Source organism: Carcharodon carcharias, chromosome 10, assembly GCF_017639515.1.
Source record: "Carcharodon carcharias isolate sCarCar2 chromosome 10, sCarCar2.pri, whole genome shotgun sequence".
In the NCBI taxonomy this organism is placed as follows: domain Eukaryota; kingdom Metazoa; phylum Chordata; class Chondrichthyes; order Lamniformes; family Lamnidae; genus Carcharodon; species Carcharodon carcharias.
The window spans coordinates 51274953-51299490 of NC_054476.1; the positions used below are offsets into that span (position 1 = coordinate 51274953).

Below are 24538 nucleotides of genomic sequence, written 5' to 3' on the forward strand. Positions count from 1 at the left end.
TACCTTCTCAACAGCAATTAAGGATGGGCAACAAATGCTGGCCCAGCCAACAACGCCCACATTGCATGAAAGAATTAAAAAATTGGGAGTATAATTTTCAGGTATTGGGTCCAATGGCAATGAGGGTCAACCTTCTCAGAAGCATGAGGATGACAGAGGGTTGAATGGCAATAAGGGAACAGAGGCCCCATCTTCAGCATAGGATCTACCACCAAAGACAGAGGAGCTTCTTGGATATATTGGAGAATCAGTACAGCAGGAGACTATGCCTAGCCAGGCAGATGGTCACAGAGATTTTTAACCTTGTTGAGGAAGGCCTCACACCTCGCAGCACTGCTTGGCCAGTATCCGTCAAAGTCACTGTGGTCTTGAACTTCTTCCCTGGCTCCTTCCAAGGATCAGCAGCTGACCTTGCTGGTGTCTTGCAAGTGGCAGCAATCCGCAGCATCTCACAAGTCACTGATGTCCTATTTGCAAAAGCTGTGCAGCACATCCAATTTCAGATAGATAGGGTCTCACAGGCACAAAGGGCAGTGGGGTTTACCTCCATCCCTAGAATCCTGCAGGTGAAGGTCATCATTGATTGCACCCATGTAGCCTTCAAGGCAAGTGACTAGTCAGTCAAATTCATCAACAGGAAGGGCTTCCACTCCTTCAAAAGTTCAGCTGATCTATGACCAAAAGAGCTTCCTGCATGTGTGCACTTTCCTAGGAGCTGCCATGACTGCTTCATCCTCCAGTAGTCCAGAATGTCACAGCTCTTCATTTCACCTCCCAAACTTTATGGATGGATCCTAGGGGACAAGGGCTATCCCTTGAAGAGATTAACAGAGGAATAAGGAAGAGATTTTTAAAAATTCTTTCACAGGATGTGGCTGTCACTGGCTGGGCCAGCATTTATTGCCCAAATCTAATTCCCCTTGAGTAGGTGGTGGTGAGCTGCCTTCTTGAACTGCTGCAGTCCATTTGGTGTAGGAATACCCACAGTGCTGTCAGGAGGGGAGTTTCAGGATTTTGATCCAGCGACAGTGAAGGAATTACGACTGACTGCCAATAAAAATTCCCTTATACATGAAGGCACCAGCCCTAACTTTTTCTGTCATGTTTAGTGGATAATTAGTGAGTAAATACTACAACTTCAGAATTGAAATCTATCCTAGAGTTTTGTTAGAGCACAACCTATAGAGCAGCACAATAACTCAGGCCGCAAATTCCACATTTAGCTGTGTGTGCATATTCTGGAAGTTGCTGAGCCATTTACTCCATGATAACACTGTTATCCTTAATGTGAAGTCTATTATAATTCTAACAGTACATATTCCTATGCTTTTTTCCATTGAGCAATGACATTTCTCCTTCCCTGTCCTGTGTCTAACTAATTAAAGTTTGAACTTTAGATATCTAGTTATATTACAAGATTGCTACATTTTCCATCAAATCTCCACCTGAAATCAAGCTCTCTGGCACCTAGTCAACTCCTCTACAGTTCCTTCAACCTCCCTCAATTAGACAGGCTTGTTCAAAGCAATCAAAAGAGAGGAAAGATATTAATGCTTCAGTTGAGCCCATATTCACTGTCTTAAGTAGTCCATTCTAAAAGTTAATGGTAAAAATGAGAAGCAATTTTCCTTAATTTCAGGCTTCCCTTCAAAATTCTGAAAGTTTGATTAAACTAAGGGATAAGACTATTGGTGTGATGACTGACAGTCAATGTAATCTATCATGCTTTTCTGCAATAAATAATGCAATTCAGCCACAAAACCTTGCAGAATTTTCAAGAGATTTGTGGGGTTAAAGTACTTCCTAGTCCTGAATTCCAAGGTTACATTTTAGATTTAAATAGATCTTTATGAAGGATTATGTCATATGAAATTTGTCTCTCTACTTCATCCACTTAAAATATTTTTAAATTACTCAGTTTTTTGCACAAACTAACAAGTTTGTATACTAACTACAGACGTTAAAATCTCTTGAGCTTTAATTAATCAAATACAACCCAAAGCACAAACTGCAGAAATTTCTGGAATACACGACCTATAATGGCAGATTAGTTTTCTTAATATATGGTTACTACATTTTTTCAAAAATTGGAAATTATTGTGGTTCTGTAACAAATGCCAGATGAGACAGTTGAGAAGGCTCAAATCCAAAATGGAAGGTCTGGCACATGCACCGACACATATATCGGGTATGGTTAATCAGGTTCAGCCGTGATCTCCCTTCCAATCCTCAAGATCAAATAGACTTCTCAATACTCTGGAAACTAGGTTGATCAGAGTTCATGTGGAAAACTTGAATGGGGATGCGACTCACAGTCTCATCATCATATTTAAAGTTCCAACTTGCCTCTGGCCTCAGTTAAAGCTGGAAAAGGGTGGGTTGGACAGGGTGGGGGGGGATTCTTTGGGTTGGGAAAAAGACCTTTCAGACTTTAACTTCCTCACCCAACCCAAATCTGCCTGTTCGTTAGGCTAAAAATCAGCCCAATATCCTGGACTTCCTAGGCCTAGCATCAACCCTTTTCTTAAATTAGTTTCATTGTGGTACCAGTACTGGGAAGTCCAGCATTTTGTCATATTTCCCAGTACTGGTACTTGGAAATTTTTACTTGCATCACTACTACAGCCATCTTAACCCTAGGTTTATATACATGCAGCACAAACAGGCCATTCAGCCAGCCCATGCTAGCATTTATGCTTCAAATGAGCTCGCTATCTTTCCTCATCTATATCTATCAGAGTAACGAGATACACTACAGCAGTGTGCCAAGCCTCCTTCAGCAGCATCTTCTCAGCCTGTGACTTCTACCCCGAGAAGGATAAGGGCAGCAGGCCTAGTCTCCTCCAGCCGCACACCATCCTAACTTAGAACTATATCACCATTCCTTTACTGTTACTGGGTCAAAAAACTCGAAGCTCCTTCCTAACAGCACCGTGGGTGTATCCACACAACATGGTCTTTAGCAGCTCAAGATGGTGGTTCACCACTAGCTCCCCAAGGACAATTAAGGATGGGCAACAAAGGCAGATCTTGCCAGTAACCCCTGGAACAAATAAAAAAAACCCTTCATTCCTTTCTTCTTCATATTCTTCTCTAGTGTCCCCTAGAATGCGTTTATACTATTCGCTTCAAATGTTCTTGTGGTAGTGAATTCCACATTCTCTCAGCTCTTTGGGTAAAGCAACTTCTTCTGAATTCTCTATTAGATTTCAAAATGACTATCTTATATTAATGATCCCATTATGCTCTTCCCCACAAGTAGAAATATTCTCTCTGCATCCACTCTATCAAAATATTTCGTAACTTTAAAGACCGTTTATTAGGTCACCCCTCAGCCTTCTGTTTTCAAGAGTAAAAAGACCCAGCCTGTCCACCCTTTCCTGATATGTATTACTGATATCATTGTGAACCTTTGCTGCACCCTCATCAATGCCTCTATATTCTTTTTCTAATATGGACTACACACATGGTCGTCTAATTAAGGTTCAATACAAATGTAACATAATTTCCTTGCTTTTCAATTCTATCCCTCTAGAAATAAATGCTAGTGTTTGGGTTGCTTTTTCCTAGCCTTGCTAAACTGTGGCGCAGCACTTAATGATTGGTGTATTTCCATTCCAAGGTCCCTTTCTCTCCTTACCCTACCTAGACTTGCACCTTCCAAATAATAAGTAACCTCCCTATTCTACCTACCAAAATGCGTTACTTCACATTTGTCTCTGTTGAACATCATTTGCTAATTATTTGTCCATTCTGTAAGTTTATTAATGTCCTCCTGTAATCTGTTGCAGTCCTTGGAATTGACTACCGGCTGTAATTTGGTGTCACCTGCAAATTTAGAAATTATGTTTTTGATTTCAAAGTCCAAATTGTTAATGTAAATTGTGAACAAAAGTGGTCCCAGCTCTGATCCTTGTAGAACACCACTTTCCATCTTCTCGTCACTCTGAATAACTACCCTGCACTACCACTCGGCTTTCTGTCGAGGCCAGCTAGCAATCCGTTCTGCAACTTGTCCGTTGATTCTGCATCCTCTGACCTGATCCATTAGTCTATAATGAGACCTTATTGAAGCCCTTTTTAAAGTCCTAATAAATTACATCTAGTGCATTAGCACTGTCTACTCACTCTGTTGCCTCCATTCAAAAAAAAGGGTTGAACCAGTAAGATTTTCCCTTTTGAAATCTATGCTGACTATTCATTATGTTTTTTTGTTTCTAGATATTCTTCTATTCTCTCCTTCAGTAGGGATTCCATTATCAGACATTTCATGTCTTAGACTTCTCTTCACACAATAGGAAAATCATGTCTAACTAATTTCCTGGAGTTTTTTGAAGAGATGTCAAAGATGATTGATGAAAGCAAGGCCATTATTGTGATGTATATGGACTTCCAAAATGCATTCGAATCAGTGCCACACAACAGGCTTGTGAGGAAAGTTATTGATCATGGAATAAAACGGGCAGTAACAAAATTGGTTGAGGGATAGGAAACAGAGGGTAATGGTTAATGAGTATTTCTCTGGCTGGGAGAAGATTTGTAGTTGAGTTTCCCAGGTGTCAGTATTGGGACCCTTGCTTGTCCTGATAAATATGAATGATCTAGATCTTGTGGTGTGCAGGGGATAATTTCAAAGTTTGCGAACGACACGAAACTTGGGAGAATTGTAAACTGTGAGGAGGATAGCGTAGAACTTCAAAAGGACATTGACACATTGGTGGAGTGGGCAGATAGGTGGCAGATGAAGTTCAATGCGGAGAAGTGTGAGGTGATACACTTTGGAACAAAGAATATGGAGAGACAGTATAAAATAAAGGGTACTATTCTAAAGGGTGTGCAGGAGCAGAGAGACCCGGATGTATATGTACATAAGTCATTAAAGGTGACAGAACAGATAGAGAGCTGTCTCTAAAGCATACAGTACTCTAAGCTTCATTAACAGGGGCATAGAGCACAAGAGCAGGGAGGTTAGACCTCACCTGGAGTATTGTGTACAGTTCTGGGTGCCATACTATAGTAAGGATGTAAACGCATTGAAGAGAGTGCAGAAGAGGTTTACAAGAATGGTTCCAGGGATGAGACACTTCAGTTTTGAGGAAAGATTGGAAAAGTTGGGACTGTTTTCTTTGGGGAGGGGAAGGCTAAGAGGAGACTTGATAAAAGTTTTCAAAATAGTGAGGGGCCTGGACAGAGTAGATAGGGAGAAAGTGTTCCTGCTCATAAGTGAAGGGAGAACCAGAGGGTTCAGTTTTAAAGTGTTTTGCAAAAGAAGCAAATGCGAGGTGAGAAAAAATGTTTTCACACAGCAAGTAGTTTGGGTTTGGAATGCACTGTCTGGAAGTGTGGAGGAGGCAGGTTCAATTGAGGCATTCAAGAGGGCATTGGATGATTATTTAAATAGAAATAATGTGCATGTTTACAGGGAAAAGACAGGAGATTGGCACCAAGTTAAAATGCTCAGAAAGCCAGTGCAGACACGATGGGCTGAATGGCCTCCTTCTACACCTTAACAATTCTCTCATTCAGTGAATAAAGAAAAGGCAAGGGCTGGGAAAAGCAACAATTTTTAAAACAAAAAATCTTTCCCCAATATTTTCCCTTTGTATTTTGAAAATATTCCTTCATGATGACCTATGGTCTAATGGGTACACATGCCTTCCCAAACTCTACCATGTTAACAGACTGACAACCAAATGCATCCTACATCCTCAATTCACAAGTTGCAAAGAGAGGCTGTGACAGGTCAGCTTACAATATTGCCAGAGCACAGCCCATTTATTTTTTACATCAGAAAAAATATACATGATCCTTAGAAACCATCAAACCTCCAAAAGGAGACTGTCAAATTTGCGACATTCCAAATGAATTAATTATTGACTTTTTAAATCAACTTCTCTTCTCACAAAATGTGCCTTGTAGAAAAATAAATTGAAATTAAATTCCAGATAGCTGCAGTGCAATCACGCTGAGAATTAAGACATTCCTGATGGGCTATTCCAGTGGTATATGGAGAAAGGGAAACAGACTTCTAAAAAAAGGCCGGGGGGGGTGGGGGGGGGGGGTAATATATAACAATATTGTCCTTTATTTCCACGTTAACTTCAATTTACCTCTTGTTGGGGGTTGGATTGTCCTTGAGTGCATGCCATAGCATTTTTGGTAAAGTGTAAACATCTGTTCAGTTACAGAAAAGAGACATAATACCTTTGAAAAGGTTGTGGCACCAGGGAAATATGTATCAAATTTCAATTTTCATGCCAAATTCAAAAATCACAAAGTGTTTAACTCTCAAAATTAAAAAGCAAGGCAAAAATGAAACACTTACCCATGCTGTGGATCAAGTGCAATAGCTCTTGGTTGATCAAGATCCTGCCAGAAAAGGACCTTTCGAGACATTCCATTGAGATTGGCAACCTCTATCCGATTAGTTTCAGAGTCTGTCCAATAGAGCTTCTTGCCTAACCAGTCACAAGCTAATCCATCTGGTGAAACGAGACCAGAGATGATCACTTTCTGCACATTCCCAGTTAGGTTCACGTATGTTTGTTTAATGGCTTCTTCACTCACGTCAGTCCAATAAATCGCACCTTCAGAATACAAAAAGTCAACTGCAGCTGCATCCTCCAAACCACTGACTACTACAGTAGATTCAGGTCTCACTGTTTCTGCATCTACCAATCTGACGTCCCGCCTATTAGCGAAAAGCAGCAGAGGTGATGCTATGAAGAAACAAGAAAACACAGTTAGTTACCAGGCAATTTAAAAAAAAAATTTATTTCCACACCTTGACAGTCTTCCCCCCCGCTCTATCCTTTTAAGACCAAACATAAGATTGCAGTCATTTTCCACCCAGGAGCAAGGGAAAACAACATAGAGTAATCCAGCTGCTAACTTTCTTTCCTTGCTGGTGATGCAACTTATCTGCATTCAGTACACACACCCCCTGTCCCCCCAACATAATCTTAATGCGACATCAAAACATGCTTGCATCGTACAGCATAAGAAGTTGCGGCACCTTTACACATCCCAAATCTACCAAGAAACACAGGAAGCTGGAGCAGGAGTTGACCATATGGCCTCTCAAGCCAGCTCAAAAGATCACAGAAACTTGATTTATGGTGAATGTAATTCGCATTTTAATTTCTCAATCTTTGATGGCGGTTTGGCCGATTTTGGAAAAATTACACTGAGAAAAAGAAACACTGCAAGCTAACAGAAACCCCAAGGCAAGGTCGATCATCTGTATATGTAACAATGAAAAAGAATGATGAGCACTAGCAGATTCAGGGGCCATAAGGGTATGTTCCCCTTTGAAATTCAGCTAATTTCTTCAAAAAATGTCAAAATCAAATGTCAACATCTTAGTAAACAAAGGGATAATGCTTTATAACAGTTCTTTTCCTGCATCTCAAATAGACTGTAGCAACAGTATGGTAATCAGAAATTACCTTTACCTATCTGTAACTAGTAACAGATTCCATGACTTGGATTCAAGAGCTAAGTGAAAACCTGTCAAATTTGCAAGGGATTCCAAACTATTAGAGCCCTTTTAATTTGAGAAGGCAGTTGTAGGATGAAAGAACATATTAACTGGTGATGAATTTGTAGGAACAAATATTGCATTATTAAATCTAATAATGAGTAATGAGCCAGATTTAGTAAACAGCCGAATGGTGCGTAACCATTTATCTAATAATGACCATAATATGATTGAATTCAATGTTGTGTTTGAAAGGAAGAAACGTGAAACAGCTATGATTCTAGATTTAGATAAGGCTGATTTCAACAGGACAGAACAGAGACTGTCCACAGTAAACTGGGTAAACCTGGGCAAATGGTAAAAAGACATAGGGAGGTGTTAAAAAATAATTCACCATGGTGCATAAACTTGTCCTGTATCAAAGGGCAACAGCTCTTTACAAAAAACATACCCATTAATGACTGAAGAGGTACGGGATAACATAAAACTACAAGAAAAAGCATACAAAAATGCAAAAAAAAAGCATAGATCCTGGTGAAAAGGAAAGACACAGGGAATGGCAAGTTGACAAAGCAGATGGCAAGAGCTACAAAAGGGAGTATGAAAAGAAACTTAGAAGGGATTTCAAAACCAACACAAAACCTTTTATAATTGTACCAGGGAAAAAAAGAATGGTCAAGATCAATGTGGGCTCCTTAAAAATTGACAATTGAGGTTATCAAAAAAAAAGGAAATGGGCATGTTGGAATAATGACTGTGCATCAGCATTTACAGTGGAGGAAGAGGACAGCATGCCAGACACCCTAAGGAAACTAATTTTGAATCAAATTCAGGAACTCACCATAATTAATGTAAGAAAATTAACAGTAATGAAGAAAACAATGGCACTAAAGAGTGACAAATCCCCAGGGCCAGGTGGCTTCCAATCTAGAGATTTAAAGCAAGTAGGTTCTTAAAATTCTCTCAATTTCAGAACCATTCCTTTAGATTGGAAAATTGCATTCTACTATTTAAGAAGACAGGGGAAAACCAGGGAATGACAGACCAATTAGACCAGCTATTTCCCAACAACAGACAATCAAGTTTATAATTAAGGACAGAGTGACCAAGCAACTTGAAAACTTTCAGGCTTGGCCTAAATAGCCAAGTGGTTATGGTACTGGGCTTGTAACCCCAAGATCAAGAGTTGAAATCTCACAATGGCAAACTATGAAACAATGTAACTTCATCTGAAACAGATGGAAACATGTTTGAAAACTTTCAGCTGATTAGAGAGAGCATTATAGATTTGTAAGGTTGTGCCTAAGGAACCTGATTATAATAGTGCACAGGGGATTGTCCATAGATGTGATTTATATGGACTTCCAGAAGGCATTTGGTTAAGTCCCTCATAAGAGACTGTTGGTTAAAGTTGGAGCTCATGGAGCTAAAAGCAAATTAGTGACAGTCAAGAAATTGGCCAAGTGGTAGGAGACAGAGAGTAGGGATAATGGGCAAGTACACTAACTGGCTGGATGTGATTAGTGATGTGATGCAAGAATCTGTGTTGGAGCCTCAAGTATTTATCAATTACTTAAATGTCAGGGTAAGAGAGCCAATTGTCAAGTTTGCCAATGACACCAAGACAGATGACATTGTAATAGTATAGATGGAAGCAATAAATGACAGAAATATTAGGCAAAACTGTAGCAAATAGATTTCAATATTGGCAAATTTGAAGTTATTCACTTTGGATCTAAAAAGGATAGATCAGATTACTTTTAAATGGCGAAAAGCAAAAGCAGTGTCAGTCAAAGAGACTTTGGTGTCCACGTACATAGATCATTAGCGTTTCATGGACAGATACAAACATAAATCAAAAAGGCTAAAGGAAGTCTTGCCTTATTTTTCTAGGGGGGTAGAGTATGAAATATTAGATGTCATGCTACAGCAATACAAAGCCCTAATTAGATCACAGCTGGAGTACTGTGAGCAGTTCTGGGCAAAATGCTTTAGGAAAATTATATTGGCTTTGGAGGGATTACAGCATGGGTTTACCAAAATGATACCTGGACACCAGGAGTTAAATTATGAGGAGAGGTGACACAAACTTTTGTATATTTTCTGGAATTTAGAAGGATAAGGGATTTGACAGAAGTTTTCAAGATTTTAAAGAGGGCCAGGTCAGGTAGATAGAGAGGGAATAGTTTTTTAAAATTAGCACCATGCCTTTCAGGAGTGAAGTTAGGGAATATTTCTACATGTAAAGGATGACAGCAGTTTTAAACTCTTTTGCACAAACAGCAGTCGATGCTGGGCCAATTGTTCATTTTAAATCTGAGATCAATAGCTTTCTGGTCACCAAAATTTGAAGGGATAAGGAGCAAAAGCAGGTATATGGAGTTAGGTCACAGATTCACCATGATCTCACTAAATGGCATAACAGGGTACAGGGGACTAAATGGGTTACCCTAGTTCCTAAGCTCCTATATAGCCTGGATGAAGTTGAAAAAAGATCCAAACCACGTACGTAAAATTGTCAAAAGAGGTCATGTTGAATCTGCATTATGCTCTGATTAGACCACAATCTAGCTCTAGTCGCCAACACAGATGGAAATATTCAAGCCACAGAAGCAATCAAAAAAGAGCACCAAGATTAATCGCTAGTAGTTTAAAGAAAAGACTCGAGAGACCTGGGCTTTTTAGTCTTGAATGGAAATGAAGAGGTGTTAAACAACCCTAAAAAAATAAATTCATATCACTACTTAAAATGAAACTAAGGTACAGGTGCTAGCTAATAAAAGGCAAATGTAGAGTTGATGTCAGGATGTTTATTTATCCTGTACGATTTATCTGCAGATAGGAAGCAAAATCTGAAATCCTTTAAGAAATAATCTGGCAACTGGAGTATAATGTGGGAAAATGTGTACTTGTCCACTTTGACAGGAAGAATAGAAAAGCAGTATATTATTTAAAAGGGAAGAGACTGCAGAATTCTATGGTACAGAGGGTGAATGTCCTGGTACATGAATCACAAGAAGTTAGTACGCAGGTACAGCAGATATTAGGAAGGCAAATGGAATGTTGGTGTTTATTACAAGGGGAATACAGCGTAAAAGTCGGGAGGTGTTACTACAGCTGTACAGGGCCCCAGCGAGACTGCATCTAGAGTATTGTGTAGAGTTTTGGTCTCCTTACTTAAGAAAGGATATAATTGCATTAGAAGCAGTTCAGAGAAAATTCACTTGATTGATTTCTGGGATGAAGGGGCTGTCTTTTGAGGAAAAAGTGGACAGATCCGGCCTATATCCATTGGAGTCAGAAGAATGAGAGATGATCTTATGGAAACATATAAGATCCTAAGCGGAACTAACAGGGTGGATGTTAAGGGCACGTTTCCCCTTGAGGGAGAGACAAGAACTAGGGGACAGAGTTTGAAAATAAGGGTTCTCCGATTTAAAACAGAGGTGACGAGAATTTTTTTCTCTCACAGGGTCATTAGTCTGTGGACTTCTTTCCCAGGGAGCAGTGGAGGCAGAGTCACTGAGTATTTTTAAGGCCAAATTAGATAGATTCTTGATTGACAAGGGAGCTGAAGGTTATCGGAGGTAGACAGGAAAATAGAGTTGAGGCCACAATCAGTTCAGCCATGATCTAATCAAACAGCACAGCAGGCCCAAGGGGCCAAATGGCCTACTCCCGCTTCTATTTTTTGTGTTCTTGTGTAATTGAATGTGTGATAAGTGGTGTGGACCAGGAGACTGTAAAATCTTTCTGGATGGATGAGCAAAAATAAGCTAAATGGTTTCTTCATGTTGTATGTAACTTCTGATGAAAGACAGCTCTGTAACTAAACGGGCAATTTTGACTTAATCCATCCATGGGGAAAGGGATGAAATTGTATGTAAGGCTGGTTTTACACTCCATCCCATTGAAGACATTTGAGCAGGGTGTAAAACGGTCGGTCCATCCAATCCCAAGGATTTCCCATCTGCCAAGTTAGGTTAAAAGAGGCAAAAAAGTGTCAGCAGCTACTTCAGTCCATTTTAAAATCTGGGATCCACCATTTTTAAAAACTAACATGATTAAAAGCTATGCCTAACAGGATGAGAATTACAGCATAGGAGCAACATATATCCTACTAAAACTGCTTAGGTGCCCAACAGTAGTAGCAAGGCCGAACATAAAACCAAACAGAGCATAAATGGGTGCATTTTGATTAAAAACAGTTCATGTTTGTCAAGACTCAGAATCCCCAGCAATCACAATTCTGACATAAAATGCATATTACACTGCAAGTGGTAAAAATCCATGTGTGAACAAGTTGTCTATGAGGGCCTTCTACCAGAAGGGAGTAAACTCCTGACCAAGATCTCAAGTCTGTGTTTACAGAATAATACACATTTTTATAAATTGGACAGTTGGTTAAAGATGACAATTAATCTGTAAGTAACGTGCTTTTTAAAAATTTTTTACAGCTGAAACCACTTGCTGAAGATTGCCGAGTGATCCATTTTTTGCAGTCCAAGCATCTTCTCAGCCAGTGAAAGACTAAGACATAACCTGCCAAGAATGGGCGTGAACTGTCGTGACTGTTAGATTCTAACAGTATTTAAGAATTGTAGAGCTATTTAGTTTTGTAACTGGATATTTCATTAATTATATGATTCACTCAACTCTTCAGGTACAAACTATAACATAACATGGCACATGGCTATTTGTATAACCTAAAAATGTTATGAGGCCCACTGCACACAACCAGTAGGTCTATTTTTGGTCAAAGCTCGATAATAACTAACTGTTGGCTAAAACAGAACTTTCATGGCCAGTTCATGACGCTACAGTTTGCAAGATAGTGCCGTCAGTTGAATTATAGATTGAATAGAGATACCATAAAGCTACTTTTGAAATAAAAATTTCAGAGTTTCATACTATGAGGCTTTTTGCAGGCAATAAACTTCTAATACAACCAAGAAATCGAACTAACTAAGGACTGACTGCTTTACGACCAGGGCTGCTTCAGGGGAAGGTTGGTTTCTCTACAATGTGTAGCAGCTTATGGACATCCTAGCTTTTTTTTAAATAAAAAGAGCCTTATTGTTAAATGTCTTTTATTTAAGCAACAATTAGGATCTTTAACATTGCAGATCATCAGTAACAGTTAATAGAGGAAATGCAATATTGAATACACTACAGTGCAAAAGACCTGTCTTTTAAATTTAGATTCATAAAACGAGTCTTCTTATTAACTAACTTAGAGAGAAAATAAAATGATTTATTTTTCTCCATTTTGAGTTCAGGCCTAAGTAACATAAACATTTCTATCCTTTTAGCTCAGCATTTGCCAGATAATATCAAGTTTGAGAATTAAATGCTAGAATGTTTTTGTTATGCACTCTCTTGTTTAGTGGGAACTAAACAAACTGTCAAAACTTATAATTTTGAGCATAGTTTTCAGACAGAAGAAATCTTACACTAATGAACTATCAGAGCTGAATGTGAATCAAGGTCTCTAAACTCATAAATTCATCTTACCGAATCCTCGCTACAAAAAAAAGTGGAAAATGGGGATATTCCAACAAGGAGTTTCACAAAATTTCCACAGCCATCCAGACCATCAAGAAAAACTGGGATTTTAGACAAAAAAACTCAGCACCCCAGTGACTCGCTGACATGCTCAACTGCAGATTATTTTTCAATATATTTGCATTAATGATATCACAGGCCTTGTATACGTTTAATCATGCCTTAAGGACATGAAGCACATTAACAACTGGCATCATTACTGGAGGCCACTGCACGACCAAGACTCCAATGAAAAGTTGGAACAGTACATATTTTTTAAAAACAGGTACAAAGAGTACTTCAAAGGCCATAAACTAATCTGGACTGCACTTCTAAACATCTCACATTAAGGAAGTTACCAGAACAATGTAATTGAGTACCAGTTGTGGAAATATCAGGTACTCCCACACATCTATCCAAATTAATTTTAAAATTAAGAGTTTTATTGTTAATAAGAGAAAACCTAGTAATAGATTACAACATTTAAGAGGTCCAAGGCAAGTAAAGCTGAATAGCTTATGGTTCGAAATTCCTGGGAACAAGATAGATCTGTGTATAAACTAAAGGTAAAGATTTAGAAAACCTTCAATGCAGTAGGTTGAAAATCAATCGTTAAATCAAGCTTCATCTCCTCACATTTTTTATACTCTGCTCTCTATAGAGATTGCTGTTGCAGATATTAGCAGAGCAACATTCCACAATGTACAATATCCTCTGCTATTTTGGCAGAGGTTTTACCATTTAAAGTAAATTATAATCCCTGTAAAATAGTGGACAAATGCATTAATCAATCATGATCCAACAATGAATATAGATTTATATTCAGCAATGTTCATATTGCATGATAAATCTGGGCTCTGTAGCCTTTTAGTCTACTCAGTGTAAAACTTTCCAATATTCCTGCTATTGCAAATCTCTTCATATTCAGTGCCTATCCTTACAACACCAGCAATTTAAAGTCCTGTGCTGTGCCTTGGATTTTAAGTTCAAGAACCTTTTACTTGCAGAAAATCTGACAGATCAACTATTTGTAGGCAAGTCTACACAAATGGAAGCACAAATCAACAGTGACAGTTTGAGATCTTCCATAGTACCATTTCTGCTCATCTAACACAACAACTTTAAAGGTTACCATGCCCTTGCCAGTGATTAGGTTAGAATTTATTAAAATAATGATTACATTAATAGCAAAAACTGTTTTTTTAGATGCAAGTGGTTCTGCAACTTTGGGCAAGGGGCAGATGCACTATTATATCTAAAGGCTGCACTCCGAGCTCTGCCATTCCACCATTCGGGAAAAGATAATTCACTGTCTAGCTCACCATTGACAAACTGTGAAACTCGCCACAAAACCTTAAATTATGCCCATTCCAGTCTAAGTAGCCTTTTAATCATAAGTGTTAATTGCTGCCAAGAAACCTCAAAAAAATGTTGACATTAGCAAGCATGCAAATTAACAGAGTAAATCAATTGTGATTATGGTCACATTAACAAAATTAGGCAAGAAAAAAACATTTGATTATAGGAATTAGGAGCAGGAGTAAGTCATTCAGCCCTTCAAGCCTGTTTTGCTATGCAAGATCATGACTGATCTGATTGTGATCTCAACTCCACTTTGCCATCTGCCCCCATAACCTTTGACTCTCTTGTCTATCAAGATTCTATCTAACTCAAATAATTTCAATGACTCAGCCTCCACTGCTTTCTGAGGAAGAGAATTCCACAGGCTAACGACTGCCTGAGACAAAAAAATTCTCCTCATCTCCATCTTAAAAGGGAGACCTCTTATGCTTCAACTACGTTCCCTAGTTCTAGTCTCCCCCACAAGGGGACACATCCTCCCAGTATCAACCCTGTCAAGTCCCCTCATGATCTAATATGTTTCAACAAGATCACCTCTCATTCTTCGAATTCCAATGGATACAGACCTAACCTGTCCAACCATTCTTCATAATATAGCTCTTCATCTCAAGAATGAGTCGAGTGAACCTTCTCTGAACTGCTTCTAACGCAATTATATGCTTTTTCAAATAAGGAGACCAAAGCTGTACACAGTGCTCCAGGTGTGGTCTCACCAGGGCCCTGTGCAATTGCAGTAAAACCTCCCTACTTTTACATTCCATTCTCCTTGCAAGAACTGCCAACATTCTACATGCCTTCCTAACCACTTGCTGTATCTGCATACTAACTTTTTGTAATTCATGTACCAAGACGCCCAGATCTCTCTCAATTTAAATAGTATACAGCTTTTCTATTTTTCCTACCAAAGTGGACAAGTTCACATTTTCCCACATTATACTCCATTTACGGAATTTTTGCCCACTCACTTCTTATGTCTCTTTATGTAAAATAAAAGCCAAATACTGCGGATGCTCAAGATCTGAAATAAACACAGAAGTGCTGGAAAAACTCAGCCGGTATCTGTGGAGAGAGAAACAGAGTGAACGTCTCGACTCCAATATGACTCTTCTATAGAACTTACTTTCCTACCTATCTTGGAGTTGTACGCACAGCATATGGTATGTAACGGTGTGTTTGAACCTAATCATGTTCTGCGTAACAGTGTGTTTCAAATAAGAGCTGATAACTAACAGAGTAACGTTACGATTGGGGGACATTAGGGTTAAGGGTAAAGTTCAGAAGATTGCTATGATAGAGAAAATGTAATTTAACTTGTGCTGAAAACTGGGAACAGAGATTTAAAGAGGAAGGAGTGGTAGAACTTTGGAAAAGAAATGGATAGAAAATAAAGGCACCAGACATATATGGTAACATGGAGCAAATTACTCTCTGAGTAAGGCAGCCAATAATATCGGTAAAAGATGAAGTGGGCGACCAAGTCCAGAGGAGCCAACCAATTGTGGTGGAAACTCTACCTATGCACCTTCCCCTATCCCAAGCCAGATACCAGTCAGGGAGGACCCTGACTGCATAAGCGAGACTCAAGTCACGTACACACATAACCAGAAGTCAAAGTAGACGTGATTAAAAAATCTGCAGTGCTCACGAGGGGCAAGCTGGCTAGCTCAGAAGTGGTCTGACCCACCAGTTGGAGATGGAGGCAATGCAATGATCATCCCTCTTGCTCTGTTCTCAGATAAGGCTCCCGACAACCAGAACTAGTAACAATTGTCAGTATAAAAATTTGCCAGTGAACCAATAAAGATCAATGTGAAACAAAAACAGAATTACCTGGAAAAACTCAGCAGGTCTGGCAGCATCGGTGGAGAAGAAAAGAGTTGACATTTCGAGTCCTCATGACCCTTCGACAGAAATTGAGTTCAAGTCCAAGAAGGGTGTTGAATTATAAGCTGGTTTAAGGTGTGTGGGGGGGGGGGGTGTGGCGGAGAGAGAGAGAGAGAGAGAGAGAAGTGGAGGGGGTTGGTGTGGTTGTAGGGACAAACAAGCAGTGATAGAAGCAGATCATCAAAAGATGTGACCAACAACAGAACAAAAGAACACATAGGTGTTAAAGTTGATGATATTATCTAAACGAATGTGCTAATTAAGCATGGATGGTAAGGCACTCAAGGTATAGCTCTAGTGGGGGTGGGGAGAGCATAAAAGATTTTAAAATATTTAAAAATAATGGAAATAGGTGGGAAAAGAAAAATCTATATAATTTATTGGAAAAAAACAAAAGGAAGGGGGAAGCAGAAAGGGGGTGGGGATGGGGGAGGGAGCTCAAGACCTAAAGTTGTTGAATTCAATATTCAGTCTGGAAGGCTGTAAAGTGCCTAGTCGGAAGATGAGGTGTTGTTCCTCCAGTTTGCGTTGGGCTTCACTGGAACAATGCAGCAAACCAAGGACAGACATGTGGGCAAGAGAGCAGGGTGGAGTGTTAAAATGGCAAGCGACAGGGAGGTTTGGGTCATTCTTGGGGACAGACCACAGGTGTTCTGCAAAGCAGTTGCCCAGTTTACGTTTGGTCTCTCCAATGTAGAGGAGACCACAGTGGGAGCAACGAATGCAGTAGACTAAGTTGGGGGAAATGCAAGTGAAATGCTGCTTCACTTGAAAGGAGTGTTTGGGCCCTTGGACGGTGAGGAGAGAGGAAGTGAAGGGGCAGGTGTTGCATCTTTTGCGTGGGCATGGGGTGGTGCCATAGGAGGGGGTTGAGGAGTAGGGGGTGATGGAGGAGTGGACCAGGGTGTCCCGGAGGGAGCGATCCCTATGGAATGCCGATAGGGGGGGTGAAGGGAAGATGTGTTTGGTGGTGGCATCATGCTGGAGTTGGCGGAAATGGCGGAGGATGATCCTTTGAATGCGGAGGCTGGTGGGGTGATAAGTGAGGACAAGGGGGACCCTATCATGTTTCTGGGAGGGAGGAGAAGGCGTGAGGGCGGATGCGCGGGAGATGGGCCGGACACGGTTGAGGGCCCTGTCAACGACCGTGGGTGGAAAACCTCGGTTAAGGAAGGAGGAGGACATGTCAGAGGAACTGTTTTTGAAGGTAGCATCGTCGGAACAGATGCGACAGAGGCGAAGGAACTGAGAGAATGGGTTGGAGTCCTTACAGGAAGTGGGGTGTGAGGAGCTGTAGTCGAGGTAGCTACTGCATTCTACTGCATTCGTTGCTCCCAATGTGGTCTCCTCTACATTGGAGAGACCAAACGTAAACTGGGCGACCGCTTTGCAGAACACCTGCGGTCTGTCCCCAAGAATGACCCAAACCTCCCTGTCGCTTGCCATTTGAACACTCCACCCTGCTCTCTTGCCCACATGTCTGTCCTTGGTTTGCTGCATTGTTCCAGTGAAGCCCAACGCAAACTGGAGGAACAACACCTCATCTTCCGACTAGGCACCTTACAGCCTTCCGGACCGAATATTGAATTCAACAACTTTAGGTCTTGAGCTCCCTCCCCCATCCCCACCCCCTTTCTGTTTCCCCCTTCCTTTTGTTTTTTTCCAATAAATTATATAGATTTTTCTTTTCCCACCTATTTCCATTATTTTTAAATATTTTAAAATCTTTTATGCTCTCCCCACCCCCACTAGAGCTATACCTTGAGTGCCCTACCATCCATTCTTAATTAGCACATTCGTTTAGATAATATCACCAACTTTAACACCTATGTGTTCTTTTGTTCTATTGTTGGTCACATCTTTTGATGATCTGCTTCTATCACTGCTTGTTTGTCCCTACAACCACACCAACCCCCTCCACTACACACACACACACCACCCAAAAACACAACACCACACGCACACACCACCACAACACCACACGCACACGCACGCACACACCTTAAACCAGCTTATAATTCAACTCTTTCTTGGACTCGAACTCAAGTTCTGTCGAAGGGACATGAGGACTCGAAACGTCAACTCTTTTCTTCTCCGCCGATGCTGCCAGACCTGCTGAGTTTTTCCAGGTAATTCTGTTTTTGTTTTGGATTTCCAGCATCCGCAGTTTTTTTGTTTTTATTAAGATCAATGTGACTTTATTCAAATTTGTCTGTTGTGGTTGAGCGGGATTTGACTTTGGGCCATTGATATCATTGAATGCCTATGAACCTAGGAAGGTACAACTGTCAGAAGGAAGGACGGCCTACAGGATTGGTAAGCCAGCCAGGAGGTTGAAGGTAGAGACATGGCTAAGTCAGGGGAACTGTCAATGATGGTCCCGATAGGGAAGTATCTAAGGAATAAAATGGAAAAAATATTAAGGACCCCGTTTTAGCAGCAGGAGAGTGGACTCGGACTCCACACAGCGAGGTAAGGTTGAGAAAGCCATCTGGCTGATGACCTATCAACAGAAAAAGCAACCGCTGTGGGAAGGCGTACAAACATTGGAGAAAAGGGTGGAGGAGAAGGACACGGTAATACAGAGACTATTACAGGAATTAGAACTAGAACGGAAAGGATGACAGAAGGATTTGGAAAAGTACGAGGCAGATAAAGTTAAATGGTGCAGCCAACTGCAGTATGTGGAAATTCAATATGTGAACAACCATCGTCAGTGTGACATCTGGGCAAACGAAGCACACAACTTGCATTGTAGAACAGAAATGACAGAGGGTCAGTGTGCCAATCTGAAGGTAGCGTACCAGGTGGGAGAAAGGCAGAAGGATGAGTATCACAAGGGAGAACATAGGACAAACTCCACAGGCTAAAGAAGACCTTGGCAAAACAAAGGGAATAGTGTGTGCCACAGGAGGAAGGGTAGACAATAGTGGAGAGGAGCTGGAGGAGGGCGGCGGCAGTCAGGACATGGGACAACCGGAAGGTTGATCCCGCCCCACGTTCCTACGAAGCGTCCTCCATTGGCCCCCATGGTACAGAGGCGTCACGCCCCTCTGGGAGCACACGGGCATCCCGGAGCAGTGGAGCGTGAGTTTGTAGTGCCATTTAACTGGTCAGGGGTAAGGGGGATAGCAGAAAACATCCCTAAGCTGGACTTTGGGAAGGATCCATATGAGCATTTCCAGGAAATAGACCAAACAGCAGTTCTCCATGGGTTAGATGGCAGATAGAAAAGGAGGGTACATTTGTTTACATTCAGAAGTAGCTTTTTCGTCGCACTCCCCAAGAGGTCCAAATAGGGAGAGGGATTATACCCCGAACTCCAAATGGAAGTGCTGACAGCCCTGGGAAACACGCAAGGGGACCCAACAGGGCATTCAGGGAAGGTTCAGCAGGGACCGACAGAGTCCCTAAACTCATACACCGACAGACTGTGGGCAGCATACCGGGTTCCAGCCCCTGGGGATAGGAGGAACCGGACTGACCTGGATGGGCAAGCCCTGATCCATTGCCCATTCACTCCCATATTTACAGGCAGCATTCCAGGACTTTGATCCTGAAGCGGCCACCAACACTGAGGCTGGTGTGTTAAGGAAAATGACCCTGTGCTTTGAAAGGAGGCAATGTAATTTAAAAAAATGGGAGAGGAACAGAAGCTAAAAAGGAAAGTGCGTGAAGCAGGGGCGGGGGGGGGCAAAACCTTGGAGACAAGAAAGGAAAGGAGGGACCGAGAGTGGATTTACAGGGACCCAAGGAGAATATTATAATTGTGGGGAAAAGGGGCGCTCTAAGAGGGATTGCAAAGCCCCAAAGAAGCCCCAAACAGGTACAAGAAGTGACCAAACATAAATTTACTCAGAATTTGTGGGATCAGTTACAATTGCTGCATGAACGAGTGGCTACCAATATCGGGAGAGGACGCCAGCAAAATAAAATATTGCTGATGCAGAATAGAGCTCACGAATGGGACATCGAGGATCAGGTAAGGGATTATGCAAGGGCGGGAGCTTTCGAGCCCTTGTATAAAAGGGACAATACAGCACTGTGGACAAGGCTAGCCTCATGGTCTATGTTATCTGATTACCCGAATGAGTTAAATGGTTCACGTTAACCAAATGAAACAAATACCCACGGTCAGCCCTGAGAAAGGAAAGGTAGACAATAGTACAAATAAAGAGAAAGCCAACCCGTCGATAAGCCCACTAGTCTGGGATGAGGGGGACAGTCAATCGAGGGAAGAAATGAAGGAAAAGGAGGATGACGAGAGACAGGAAAGACTACCCCAGACTCCGAGAAGGGGTGGGCAAAGACGTCGACATGTCCAATGCCAAGCTAAAAGAGACGCCTCTCCTTCTCCACCTATTAGGAGGCGTCATTAAAGGAAACGACAACCAGGTAAGACTAGAGAACTGTGGGCAACTTTGATACATGCAACGATGAGGGAGGGGTCCTGGTCCTTTATGAAAACTCCAGAAAAAGTGACATGGAAGAGGTGGTATCAAGGGAAGAATGGGCAAATGAAGTGCAGCATGATGGAGATGGGACTGGGAATAATCAACTCCGGAACATCAATGATAAATAGTGTGGACACTGAAGGAATGGAGGAACAACTAGAAGGGTTGGATGAACAGATGAAAAAGGAAAAAGGAAGAAAACGTAGTTGTAAGAAAGGGCGCGCATGAGAATGGGGTAGTAATGTTGCACTTACGGAAATGTTAGGCAACCTAGAGGAGCATGCAAGGACCATCAATAACCTGATGAAGGAAGACCAAAACACTTCAAAAGGAGGTGGCCCAGAATGATGCACGTTTCCTGTATGGGTCCTGGTTAATAGAGCAAATTAGGTAAAATATGGGACAGATCCACAGGGGAGAGGTAACAGGAATTTAGAAATCTTACAAAAATACCGAAACGATCTCACCACTTGCCAGGTGCAGAGGTTAGCACGAGTGTGGCCAACACAGGTGGCATGAGGCAGAGAAAAGGGGAATGATGACAGGGTTGGTTCTGAGTTTACCAGTGATTCCACACGGTGAGAACCCTTTGCCAGTATATCAAGTAGACAATATAGGAAAAATAGAAGTTCTATACACATTCGCTATCGTTCACTGCCCTCGTTAGTAGCAGTTGCCTGGGAAGACAAGACAGTGGGAACCACGTTGGCAGGGTGTGATTATAATCGGTCCCAATCATCTGAAGGTTAGGGAAATAATAGGAGTGAATGTGGGTTCATTCAAACTGATATGGTGCACGATGGTTGCCCAGTGAGCGGACCATCAAGAAACAATGGCATCCTATGTAGGCAAAGGGGAATATGGTGTAACTACTATCGAACTGATGTATGAAATTGATAATCTTTCGTGCTCCATAAATGTATCCACTTTCTGCTTGATTCTGTCCACTGACGTGACTGTTGGAGAGCGAACGTTATTGGCGGTCAAGCAGCATAACCAAACCCAGCTGGGCATTCAAAATAGAACAGTGGGTGATCTCCACCAGTACATTGAATGTTTTGTTTATGATATCCCACCCCTACCAGAACACCTCCATAAACTGTGGGATGGAGTGTATGCGTCCAAGGAAGTGTTCTATCAACTAGAACAGTAAGCCATGAAAATAAACAAAGGCACTGAGAGCCTGGGAAGCCCAACATGGTATAACAGACTGAGAGATAGGGGACTGAATGTACACAAATGCACCCACAGATCAGAATTATTTCATGTGTATTAGTGGTTGTACAATTGGTAATTGTGACATGTGTAACCGTGCTGATAATTTGTACTAAGCGCGGGATGCGTCGGGAAGAACAACGAAAGTGGTGGAGGCGGCAACAGCCGGAGAAGAGGCAGTTGGTGGTTTAAGTCTTATTCCACGAAGTGTAAAAAGTTTTAAAAGGGTGGAATGCTGTAAGTACAGCATACAATATGTAATGGTGTGTTTAAACCTAATCATGTTCTGTCTAACGATGTGTTTTAAATAGAGATGTTAACTAACAGAGTAACCTTACAATCAGAGGTCAACATCGGGGTTAAGGGTAAAGTTCAGAAGATTGCTGTAACAGAGGAAATGTAATTATAACTTGTGCAAACCATCTTGTGATGGTTGTCGGGGCTGAAAACTGGGAACAGAGATTTAAAGAGGAAGGAGTGGTTGAGCTTCAGAAAAGAAACGGATCGAAGATACAGGCACCAGACATATGTGGTAATGTGGAGCAGGTTTCTCTTTGAGCAAGGCGGCAGCCAATAGTAACAGTAAAAGGGGAAGTGGGCAACCAAGTCCAGTGGAGCCAACCAGTTGCAGTGGAGATACTACCCACACACCTTCTCCCCACCTCCAGGCCAGATGCCAGTCAGGAAGGACCAGCCGTGTAAGTGAGACTCAAGTCACAAACACACGTAGCCGGAAGTCAAAGCAGACATGATAAAAAGTCTGCAGTGCACGAGGGTCAAGCTGGCTAGCTCAGAAGTGGTCTGATCCACCACCTGGAGGCAGAGGCAAAGGGCTGATCATCCCTCTTGCTTTGTTCTCAGATAAGGCTCTCGACAATCAGAGCTAGTAAAGGTTGTAAGTTTAAGAATTTGCCAATGAGCCAAAATAGGTCAAGATTTTATTCAAACTTGCCAAGTGTGGTTGAGTGGGATTTTACTCTGGACCACTGATATCAAGAGTAAACCTACGAACCTGGGAGCGTACTGTCATCAGGGAAGGACAGCCTACAGAATCATCAGCAAAATTAGCTACCATACATTTGCAATCTCTTAACCCAAGTCACTAAGGTGGATTGTAATAGATGTCGCACATGGCTATTTATTATTTCAAATTGCAGAATATTTACAAAGATATACAATGGTATTTAGGGGAGCCTATTAACAGGTTATGCACACACTGGGATCTGTGAATTATTACAGGGTGGGGGGGTAGGAAAACAGTCTAATTTGGTGGTTACCCCTAAGAATTGGCTAATTTAGCATACTAATTATCCCATAAATAATGCCTGATCACGTGGTTCGACCAGGTATGGGCTCCAGAATACCTCACATTTCCACCATTCCAAGTAGAGCCCATATGCATCCTCACTAATATTTGTTTCATGTTTTTCACCCATATGCTTGCAGTCTCTGCCACAGCAAAGGAATGCATTATCTTGCAGTTTGAAGAGTCAGCTGTGTTAGCCTGCATGTCATGGAGGTTAGGTGTTGGGAGCAGGAGAGGGGGATGGGGAGTAAGAGGTTGGCAGGATTGGTGAGTCTGCTGCACAGTGGATAGGCCTGACAGGCAAAGGCTCGGATCAGCATTGTGTAAGAGCTGTTAATCATTCAAACTGCTGCATAGAAATATTAAGTAGTAAGAACAGAACATATACAGTATTGTACCCTCTGGTTTCAACTCCTCCAGCATTCATCTCTCCCATCAGTGTGGAATTTGTGGACTAGGCATGAATACAGTTATATACAATGTGTTACTTTAAGCCAGCCCTCTCACAATTTGCTGCAAGTGGTGGTTGCATGCTCTTCTCCTGTTGTACTGTGTTACAGTCCCCAAGAGGACAGCTTACATTGCAGGGGGGTTTTTTTGAGTGCATTTGGAGAAGATATTTCATTCAGAGGCAGTGAAACAGATCATGCTGGATGAAATAGAAATTCAAACAATCAATCAATCAGTTACTGGACAGCACAATATGCTCTTTGTTGAAAAGCTGACCTAGGCTGGCAACAAGCTTGTCATACAAAGTGTGGAAGCCCCTATCCAGATACAAATATATCCGCAAATTCCCCAATGGTAGCAAATTGGGCAGAGGGCTAATGGGCTCTAAAGCATTTTTCTGAACCTAGACCAATAGAAGAGCAAAAGTCAACCTCCATCCCGTGCCACCCCCCCACCCCCACCTAACCAACCAACCAAGGTTCAATCACAAAACTACCAAGTCTCAGTTAAAGAAGAAATGTGAAGCCTCAAATCTGGGAAAGCCTTTAGAACACCACAACCTGGAAGTTCCCCTCCAAATCACTCACCATCCTGACTTGGAAATATATTGCCATTCTTTCATTGTCGCTGGGTCAAAATCCTGGAATTCCCTTCCTAACAGCATTGTGGGCACACCTACATCACATGAATTGCAGCGGTTCAAGAAGGCAGCTCATCCCCACCTTCTCAAAGACAATTAGGTATGGGCAATAAATGCTGGCCGTGCCAGTGACACACACATCCCATGAATGAATTAAAAAAAAACACAATGTTTACCCACCTATATCTTACAAGGTCCAACTC

General features: G+C 41.5%; 1 protein-coding gene across 1 annotated transcript in view; it reads right to left on the minus strand.

Annotated features, from left to right (window-relative positions):
• lrp5 (low density lipoprotein receptor-related protein 5) overlaps positions 1-24538 on the minus strand; it is a 233240-nt gene that overhangs the window by 179393 nt on the left and 29309 nt on the right. The window contains exon 2 of the mRNA XM_041197277.1: positions 6326-6719. Within this exon, the coding sequence (XP_041053211.1) occupies positions 6326-6719 (394 nt within the window). The remainder of the gene's footprint in view (positions 1-6325; positions 6720-24538) is intronic.